Source organism: Zerene cesonia, unplaced genomic scaffold, assembly GCF_012273895.1.
Source record: "Zerene cesonia ecotype Mississippi unplaced genomic scaffold, Zerene_cesonia_1.1 Zces_u006, whole genome shotgun sequence".
Lineage (NCBI taxonomy): Eukaryota > Metazoa > Arthropoda > Insecta > Lepidoptera > Pieridae > Zerene > Zerene cesonia.
This window is the reverse complement of record NW_024045136.1, coordinates 1,359,888-1,371,010: the sequence shown is the minus strand read 5'-3', so window position 1 is coordinate 1,371,010 and position 11,123 is coordinate 1,359,888. Positions and strand designations below refer to the sequence as shown.

The 11,123-nt window shown below is 37.3% G+C and overlaps 1 protein-coding gene across 1 annotated transcript in view; it reads left to right on the top strand.

Annotated features, from left to right (window-relative positions):
- Positions 1–502: 502 nt before the first annotated feature.
- The window catches only part of LOC119838938 (heat shock 70 kDa protein cognate 5), a 23,919-nt gene continuing 13,298 nt past the window's right edge, over positions 503–11,123 (top strand). Inside the window, 7 exon segments of the mRNA XM_038365085.1 lie at positions 503–701; positions 911–966; positions 3,611–3,698; positions 6,529–6,766; positions 7,860–8,021; positions 9,291–9,381; positions 10,868–11,030. Coding sequence (XP_038221013.1) covers positions 600–701; positions 911–966; positions 3,611–3,698; positions 6,529–6,766; positions 7,860–8,021; positions 9,291–9,381; positions 10,868–11,030 — 900 coding nt within the window. The 5' untranslated portion in view covers positions 503–599.

Below are 11,123 nucleotides of genomic sequence, written 5' to 3'. Positions count from 1 at the left end.
ATATCGTTCTAGATAGGTCACCTGGTGGTTCAAATGACCCGTAATTTTTTCTATATGGGCCTGTAGTCTATAAGTAATTACCACTCTCTTCAGACTGCACAACGCTTTGACAAATTTCAATAATTAAAAAAAATTTAAATATTCAATAAATCATGACAAAAGAATATAATAATAAACATCCACATTTAATACCAAAAAAATTAAGCAGTCTTATCTATAATATTTTCATACCTATTTGCCCAAAGTCTGGGACATATGAAATAAATTATACTGAGAGTATTATTATAAGCGTTGACAGCGCCGTGTCTACGGGGCTTCTTTTGTGGTAATTTTAATCATAAATTTCTGAACATATAAATTGCACCCAATCACATTACTGCAGATTAAATAGTAACCAATCAGAAAATACCTGTTGACGAGAACATTCGACATCAAGTTTTCCATACTTTTTAGATTTTTGCATATGGCAATGTTTGAGAAGAGTGCCAGAAAAAGTAAAAAAAATGTTCTTTCGTGAAGTTGCGTCATCCACATGGTTCCGATCGTAGTGAGCTAAAATATCTTATAAATTAATAAGTTCGATAGTTACACTAATAAAAATGTTGTCGGCGACGCGAGTGATCAGCCGAAAGGCTCTGGAGTGTTCAGGAATTGGATCAGACTTTTATACGCACAGGAATTTTTCCACAATTCTCAAAAATGTAAGTAACCATTTTCTTTTAGAAAACGAATGAAAATCGTTTGTCAAATTATTTTATGTGTCAGTAAATTAGTATTTATCTACATTTATTATATATTTAATAGTTATTCGTCAAATTGCGCTGATAAAAGTTCGATTAGCCGGGGGGCACATGTGAGAGATTTCGACGTTTATTTTTTTTAACGTGATCATATGCTCAATGATTTTCAGACTGCAGCACCCACAGTTCCAATTTATCAGCGACATGGAGTACAATACAGACACAAGTAAGTAAAGATTATAAAAAATATTCTATAACATAACCTAACTTATCGACCTTTGATACCGAATGCTGTGCTTAGAAATGAGTAGATCATGTTCAGATAACGTTTTAGTCCAATTATAATCATATTCTCTTTGAATACTTCCATTTTTCGATACTTATTTTGTAATATTTATCATGAAATCTTATGCAATAACAACTTAAATTTTGCGATACAAATATTCAACTACTAGCTGCGCCCTGCGGTTTCACCCGCGTAAGTACGTATCCCATAGGAATATCGGGATAAAAAGTTGCCTATATATTATTCCAGTTTTCCAGCTGTCTACGTACCAAATTTCATTGCAACCGATTCAGTAGTTTTTGCGTGAAAGAGCAACAAACACACACACATCCTTAAAAACTTTCGCAATTATAATATTAGTAGGATAGTATTAACTTTAGCATGATTAGAAGCAATGGCAAATCTCTTATATTGATTATATGTGGATAAATGTATAAGTATTATGTATACCATGTACTTACACCATTTACAAATTTTAGTTATATTCAGTGTAATAAATTAATAAGACACTAGCTACCTATATAAGAAAGCATATAGTATCTTAAATTACCATTGCATTAAAATGAAAACCTAAAAGAACTGTTATAAATTTTAGTTTGGTTAAGAATGATGCAATATGTGATTTTGTGTTTAAAACAACTGTCACCTACCTGAATGAAGAAGGCACTTCCTAACTATATATTAAACCAAATTAATTCCCATAGTGTCCAAATATTGCTTAGAAATATATGAACAAAGGGAAATGAATTTACAAATTTGTTAAATATAATATTTATATAATCAACCGCTGCCAAAAAGGCATTGCTCAATAAATTAAGGTTTGCATTAAGAATACCAAATTATTTTACAATATTACCTGTTCACCATCATCAACTTATATATTGCTGGGACACAGACCTCCCATGAGGGTTCGGGTCATAATCAGTTGGCAGATTATGCATGTCCGAGAATAAAAAGTTTTATCACACATTTAATTAATGGACATGCTATTTTCCTCACAAATGTTTTTCCTTCACCATTTCGAACAGTGGTGATGTTATTCACAATGAAAAATCAATTGATTTCCTGCACATCTGTTTGTTTTCCTAGTCCTGAACCCCTGACTTATCGACTTAAAGTCCAAAGTCCTGAGCACTGTTTCTTTAATATCCATTCATATATAGGTACTAGCTGTGCCCCGCGGTATCACCCGCGTAAGTCCGTATCCCGTAGGAATATCGGAATAAAAAGTTGCCTATATGTTATTCCAGTTATCCAGCTGACTACGTACCAAATTTCATTGCAATTGGTTCAGTAGTTTTTACGTGAAAGAGTAACAAACATCCATACATCCATACTTACAAACTTTCGCATTTATAATATTAATAGGATTAATAAGTAAACTTCATATTTTTTTTGATTTCATAATTATTGTGGGATGGAACAGGCACATCCAACTATCCTATTTCCTACTAATATTATTAATGCAAAAGTTTGTAAGGATGTGTGTGTGTGCCTTGGTTGCTCTTTCACACAAAAACTACTGAACAGATTGCAATGAAATTTGGTATGTAGACAGCTGGTCAACTGGAATAACATATAGGCAACTTTTTATCCCGATATTCCTACGGGATACTGTCTAATGCGGGTGAAACCGCGGGGCGCAGCTAGTCTCTAATATGAATACTTCAAATGCAACATTTTTAAAAGTTTTCTGGAAGTGCATCAAAAGTTGTATGCAACATTAGACATGATTTGGCGTTTCTATCTTAAATAGCCAAGCTTTATAAAACACCACCATTTCCGATTTAGACCAATCCTTGAAGGGTGTTGGCTTAATAAGAGTTGTTTAACTTAATAACATTGATAAGCTGCAGCATTATATATAGATCACTCCATAGCATAAAAAAATAAAGTTGCTTTCTGCTGTCATGGTGTGTCTGTATGCCATGCTATCTTTAAAATTATGCAACAGATTTTGATAAGGTTATTTTTAATTTGATAGAGTGATTCAAGTGGAAGGTTTATTTGTATATATCTTTTATTATTGCACCCGCGCGAAGCCGGATTGGGTCTCTAGTAGTATACTGTAATAAGACAACTATCTTTGGGCAAGATTGAACGTGTCTTTTCCTATGCACATATTTTTCAGTGAACTAATCAAAACGCCTAGGTTACACCTGCCGGATTATATATAAAACTAGCGGTCCGCCCCGGCATCGCCCGTGGTACATATATAGCCTATAGCCTTCCTCAATAAATGGGCTCTCCAACACTGAATGAATTTTTCAAATCGGACCAGTTTAGTTCCTGAGATTAGTGCGTTCTAACAAACTCTTCAGCTTTATAATATAACTAGCTGCACGCCCCGGCTCCGCGCGGGGACCTAGTAATTTATCGTAATTGCCATAATATAAACTATCCTATATCTCAAGTTGGATCGAACTGCACATAGTGTGCGAATTTTATTATAATCGGTTAAGTGGTTTAGGAGTCCATTCACAAACATTGTGACACGATATTTATATATATATATATATATATATATATATATATATATATGTATAAAATAGGTCCCAGCTCTAATGGTTGTTCTCTTCAATAGATCAGAGGGTGTCCGCGGCGCTGTCATCGGTATCGACTTGGGAACGACGAACTCTTGCGTCGCTGTTATGGAGGGAAAGACGCCGAAGGTACGAGCGTTCCTTTAAGATTCCTCCTCCTCCTCCTATACTACGGTCGCGATATATGAAGGAGAACTGGCTGCGCCCCGCGGTTTCACCCGCGTAAGTCCGTATCCCGTAGGAATATCTTGATAAAAAGTTGCCTATATGCTATTCCAGGTGTCCAGCTGTCTACGTACCAAATTTCATTGCAATCGGTTCAGTGGTTTAAGCGTGAAAGAGCAACAAACACACACACACATCTTTACAAATTTTCGCATTTATAATACTAGCTACACCCCGCAGTTTCACCCGCATAAGTCCGTATCCCGTAAGAATATCGGGATAAAAAGTTGCCTTTATGTTATTCCAGTTGTCCAGCTGTCTACGTACCAAATTTCATTGCAATCGGTTCAGTAGTTTTAGCGTGAAAGAGCAACAAACACACACACATCTTTACAAACTTTCGCATTTATAATACTAGCTACACCCCGCAGTTTCACCCGCATAAGTCCGTATCCCGTAAGAATATCGGGATAAAAAGTTGCCTTTATGTTATTCCAGTTGTCCAGCTGTCTACGTACCAAATTTCATTGCAATCGGTTCAGTAGTTTTAGCGTGAAAGAGCAACAAACACACACACACATCTTTACAAGCTTTCGCATTTATAATATTAGTAGGAAGGATTAAATAAATCGCATCGTCGATCACCTTCCGCGCACGTGCGTGTCGGGTTTTGCAGCGATGCGAGAGCGACTCGCAGAACCAGCTGGCGCGGGCCCGCCTGGCCCCCGCCTTCCTAGATACTGCGATACAGTCTATTCAGCGTTTTAATATCACGAACGTCGCTAGACACACACAAAGCAGCTTCGATAACTCATGGATAGCTAAAGAAAGGAAAAAAATAACACACGGCTTACACACATTAAAAAAGAATACAAAACAATTGAAAAAGAAAAATAATACATGCTGACAACGAATATATTATTAAATTTCTTCTTCCTAATAATCCTATTAATTTGTTACTCTTTCACGCAAAAACTACTGAACCGATTGCAATGAAATTTGGAACGTCTACAGCTGGACAACTGGAAACTGGGCGCAGCTAGTTCTATATCGCGGTTGTACCCGCGTATGAACTCTCGGCTAAAGCTAGAATTTCTTTGGCTCATATGTTATCTCATACATCTGAGTTATGTCACTGCCAAGTATATTCTAAATTCGTTCAGTGGTTTTCGTGTGAAACAGCAAGAACATATTAACATCCTCATAAATATTTACTGTATTATATAATCAATCATGGCCTCAATACATGGGCTATCTAAAACTGAAAGAATTTTTCAAATCGGACCAGTAGGTCCTGAGATAACTGCGTTCAAACAAACAAACAAACAAACTCTTTTTTGTGTTTCGTTTTGTTAACATCGTAATATTTCTAGAATAACTTATACTATTATAATCGTTTAGTATAACTTATACTATTATCCGCAGCCACCGAAACGTCATTGAATATAAAGTAATTTTTATTGATAATAATTAATGTTAAGGTGCTAATTATGGCCCTAACTTCGAAAGCGGCATTCGCAAACATTTTGTGAGTAGAGAACCAATGATAATGATGAAGTATAATACAAGTGAAGTCCCGTGACCCCTAGTGGGGGTATGGGGCAGATGATGTACCATCTGTTTCACTGATCGATTTTCTTTACGAACAAGTAGGTGATCAGCCTTCTGTGTCCTGCCAGACCGAGACATTTTTTTTGTGCGTCCCCGCCGGGAATTGAACCCAGGACCCCTCGGTTCTAAGCTCACGTGCTAACCACTGTACCAAGGAGGCGGTATCAATAAAATATAATAAAGAAATTAAAATAGTCGTAGGAAGATATGGGTTATCTTATCTCATCTTGTATAATAAATATAAGTATCTTGATTAAAAAGTATGTTATATATTTTTAAGAAACCTTTTTTTTATATTCGTTTTATTTTATTACAAGTCAAGTACAGATCCTACTAATATTATAAATGCGTAAGTTTTTAAGGATGTGTGTGTGTGTGTGTTTGTTAATCTTTCACGCAAAAAGTACTGAACCGATTGCAATGTACGTAGACAGCTGGACAACTGGAATAATATATAGGCGACTTTTTATCCCGATATTCCTACGGGATACCGACTTACGCGGGTGAAACCGCTGGGGCGCAGCTAGTAGTAAATATGTATGATTATTAAAGTTATATTTAGATTATTATTTGGTCTACAATTATTGTCAATATGCTGCGATCGAATCGGATTTAGAGTAACAATTTGCGGGTGTAAACCACGCTTCTTTTGTTAATAAATAGCTTTTGTATGTTTGTAATGTTTAAAACAAAAATTACTAGATCGATTTCAAAAGTTTTTACACAATTAGATAGCTGGATAGATAGATAGATACAGAGTGACATAGTCTATATAATATGTACCATAAGCGAACCGCTAGTAATGACATTTTAAAATAGTACCCTTTATTTTATTATTCGTAAACGTCACAACACAGTAAAAAGAAATGATGACAAATAAATAAAAAAAAGGTTTATTAGCATAGAGTAATTCAAAGTTCAGGTTTATCTGTATAATAACGTCCATTAAACTACTCCGAAAAGAACGCGCGCGAAGCCGCGGGCAAACGCTAGTGATACTATAACCTCCAACATGGGGCTACTGAAAATCAGCGCTGCGCATTACGCGTAGCACATGCTGAGTAGTTACTCTTTTTAGCACCACACCGATTAGTCATAAGTCCACCTTTTTATATTAATTTAACATTGTGTGGTGTTCAAAAAATATTCTTACATTCTTTCTTCTTTCTAAACCCGCGGCCAGGTGGTCGAGAACAGCGAGGGCTCGCGCACGACGCCGTCGCACGTCGCGTTCTCAAAGGACGGCGAGCGGCTGGTCGGCATGCCGGCGAAGCGGCAGGCGGTCACCAACAGCGGCAACACGTTCTACGCGACGAAGCGGCTGATCGGGCGCCGCTTTGACGACCCGGAGGTGCAGAAGGACATGAAGAACCTCTCCTATAAGGTGGTGCGCGCGTCGAACGGCGACGCGTGGGTGCAGGGTGAGAGATTGTTTATTTCATTCTGATGCAAAACACGTTAACTATGATGACACGTATACAAAAAGATAGAAAACACGTTTATAATGACACGTACACAAAAAGATAGAAAACACGTTTATAATGACACGTACACAAAAAGATAGAAAACACGTTTATAATGACACTTACACAAAAAGATAGAAAACACGTTTATAATGACACTTACGCAAAAAGATAGAAAAACAATAGAGGTCACTTACGATTTGCTAGTGTTGGTATTAATAGATGTTACCTGCACGGATTATTGAAAATGTTTATAGTTGTAACTAGACATAAACTACACTACCTCTAGAATCCATAAATATATACTAACGTCCTTAAAATGATATAATTTTATCTTTATACTTATAAAAAAAAGCGTAGCGCAGAAGTTTTAAGTTATTCGAGTACAATATTCATGCGCAGTTGTCCTCTCCGCACTTCACTCGGTGCTGCCAGTTCCCCGCTGTCCTGTATTATAATAATAGACGCGCCTTAGACACGTTACATACATAAAATACATACCTTAATTTTTAAAGGGCGTTAAAGAAGTTACTCTAATTTTTCATAAGAACGAAACGCTTTCAAAAAGTTACATACTCTAATTTTTCATAAGAAGGAAGCGCGTTAATAAAGTTACATACTCTAATTTTTCATAAGAATGAAACCCGTTAATAAAGTGACATACACTAATCCCTACTTCCCTACTAATATTATAAATGCGAAAGTAACTCTGTCTGTCTGTCTGTCTGTTACGCTTTCACGCCTAAACCACTGAACCGATTTTGATAAAATTTGGTATGAAGATATAATTGAACTTGGGAAAAGACATAGGATACTTTTTATCGTAAAAAAAGGGTAGAAAGGGTTGAAAGAGGGGATGGAAGTTTGTATGAAAGTTCGTTATTGTCAAACCGATTTTGATGAAACTTGGTTAACTTTTTAATGCAAAGAAAATACTCCTTACCATATCGCGCGATATAAGCGAATACTACGCGGGCGAAGCCGCGGGCGAAAATCTAGTTTTTCATAAGAAAGAAGCGTATTAATAAAGTGACACACTCGAATTTCACAGGCAGCGATGGCAAAGTGTACTCGCCGAGCCAGATCGGCGCGTTCGTGCTGATCAAGATGAAGGAGACGGCGGAGGCGTACCTCAACACGGGCGTTAAGAACGCGGTGGTCACCGTGCCGGCGTACTTCAACGATTCGCAGCGGCAGGCCACCAAGGATGCCGGTGAGTTGCTGGAGAGGTTTTAGTGGTTTTTTTTTTTTTGGTGCTAGAGCGATTTCTTATCTTATTTCTGGTCATTTATATGTATTTTTTTTTTAATCTGCAATCAGCTGTATTTGCTATAAGCAGATGCGTTGCTTGGCAAAATAGGACATGTAGAGCGAGCCCTCCAATGAAGGCATCTGCTCTTCAAGTGACACATTTAAATTATGTCTTTCCTTTTAAGACGTTTCTGATACGTCCTTTTTGTCAATTGGCTAGCAAGATTATTTGGGTGGGAAAATAGAGATACGAGAAAAAATTTAATGCTAGCAAGAAGGAATATATTGATATTGTTTATAAAGCATGTAACAGAATTGTAGAGTGTATATAAAAAAGACTTTATTATTTTTATTATACTACTAAGGGTTCCATGATCACCTTCCATTGAAAAATGATCAAAGCACACACAGTTTCAGAACTTCACAATAAGTTCTGTACAGTTCCATATCCTTTGAAATGACAAATATTATACCTACATTTGGGCATTCACGGTCATTCAATCATCTATTAGCGATTTCATCAACACATTGTGAAACTAACTAAATAGCTCTTATACAGAATTTTTGTATGCATTAATACTAGCTGACCGTGAACCGCTGTTCTGTCTTACACTAATCATAGACTAGCTGCGCCCCGTGGTTTCACCCGCGTAAGTCAGTAATCCGTAGGTATATCGGGATAAAAAGTTGCCCTTGTGTTATTCCAGTTGTCCAGCTATCTACGTATAAAATTTCATTGCAGTCGGTTCAGTAGTTTTTGCGTAAAAGAGCAACAAACACACACACATCCTGACAAATTTTGCATTTATAATATTTGTAGGAAAGTGGGATTAGTTGGATGTTGAACGATTCGCAGACTATCTACCCGATATGCTCACAAAATTTCATGAGAATCAGTCCAGCCGTTTCGGATGACTATGGGCTCATTGTGGCTTTCTCTCTGTGTATATATATAGAGATATAGAGAGTGAGAGAGATAAATGCATCGTCGATCACCTTCCGCGCACGTGCGTGTCGGGTTTTGCAGCGATGCGAGAGCGACTCGCAGAACCAGCTGGCGCGGGCCCGCCTGGCCCCCGCCTTCCTAGATACTGCGATACAGTCTATTCTTAATAATATGTAAATGTTTATCTTTTTTTTATCTATTTATACGTGTAATGTTATAATAGCTAGCTAGACTCCGTCCATGCAGATGTATTTTTATCATAGTTTTTTTTTTCGATGTTCTCAGGCCAAATCGCCGGTTTAAATGTGTTGCGAGTTATCAACGAGCCGACGGCCGCCGCCCTCGCCTACGGAATGGATAAGACTGATGATAAAATGTAAGTGAAACAACTCTTTTTCTACTAACTTTAACTGACAAACGGACAGACATACAGACTTTCGCGTATATGGTAGGAGTGTGATTTTTATATTTTTAACACGCTTTAATTAGCGATATATATATATAGCTTTTCGATTTTCACCCACTTTAAAAGGACAAATTTAATTCAAACCGATCTTTGATAAGCGTACAAGCACTTGTCAAGGATCGGTGACTATACAATAATTTCATTAGATTGTCCTGTTATTTTGATTAGGATCACCTGAGTTAAATAATTTCCATATATTGTATGCTCTGTGTATAAGTGAGGCAGTTTAGTTTATTCTATCGTTAAAGCGTATTTTTTTAGGTTATCACTACACTGTATAAAACAAAGTCAGTTTCTCTGTATAGGGACAGAGAAACTGATATGTATGCTTAAATCTTTAAAACAACCCAATGGATTTTGATAGTTTTTTATAAAGAGAGTTATTCAAGAAGTCTTATATGTATAATAAAATGCCAACGCTAGTAGGTCGATATAAACTTATTTATTTATTCCCAATGATTCTATTTTGAAATGTAATTATGTGAAAATATAATGCACCTCAGCACAAGCTCCGCCAACGCGCAATGGTTGGTCGGGCGAGGCCTCTGGCCGGGTGCTACACTGACCTGTGGACATATTCGCTGGCTGCACCCCGTGTGCACTCAGATTATAATCTCACAGACATTTCTTTTATAAGATACTAGCTGGCCGACCCAGTAATGCCCATGGTACATACATAGCCTATGTTACTCGGTGAAGTTGCTTTTCAATGGAATGGTGAAATAATTTTTAAAATCGATCCACTTGTTTTTGTGTGAAAACATTACAAACATACAGATATATTAAAGATTCCACTTTATTAGTGTAGGTTAGATTTCCGCACGTGTGTCAAAAATTATCTTAACTGCGGTAAAATGAAAATATAATATAAAATGAAGCCTATGTTCCCTCGCTCTAGCGTCCTAGCCGCACGATCCAGCCCGTGCATATATAACAACACATATATCATCACATCACAGTAATATTATAAATGTGAAAGTTTGTTAGTTTGAATGTTTGTACGTCAATCACTACTAACTAACTTCTGGACGGATTTTGATGAAATTTTGTATACAGCCAGGGTATGAGCTGAGTTGGTTGATAGTATGCTTCTTATCCCGATTAAATGCTCCCTTGGGATCAAACAGGAATAAATTGATATCCGAGACGAGCATCAAATATATCTTATCTTAATATATATAAATCTCGTGTCACAATGTTTGTCCTCAATGGACTCCTAAACCACTTAACCGATTATAATAAAATTCGCACACCATGTGCAGTTCGATCCAACTTGAGAGATATAGTTTAAATAATTTTAATTACGATAAATGACAACCCGGGCGGAGCCGGGGCGTGCAGCTAGTATATATATATATATATATATATATATATGTTTACATTTGTCTGTCCGCAGCATAGCCGTGTACGACCTCGGCGGCGGCACCTTCGACATATCGGTGCTGGAGATACAGAAGGGCGTGTTCGAGGTGAAGTCGACCAACGGCGACACCCTGCTCGGCGGCGAGGACTTCGACAACGTGATCGTCAACTTCCTGGTGGACGAGTTCAAGCGGGACGTGAGTTGCGATACGTTTTTTATGTCACAGTCGGCAATGGAGCTGGTGGGTCGCCTGATGGTAAGCGCTACCACCGCCCGTGGACATTTGGAG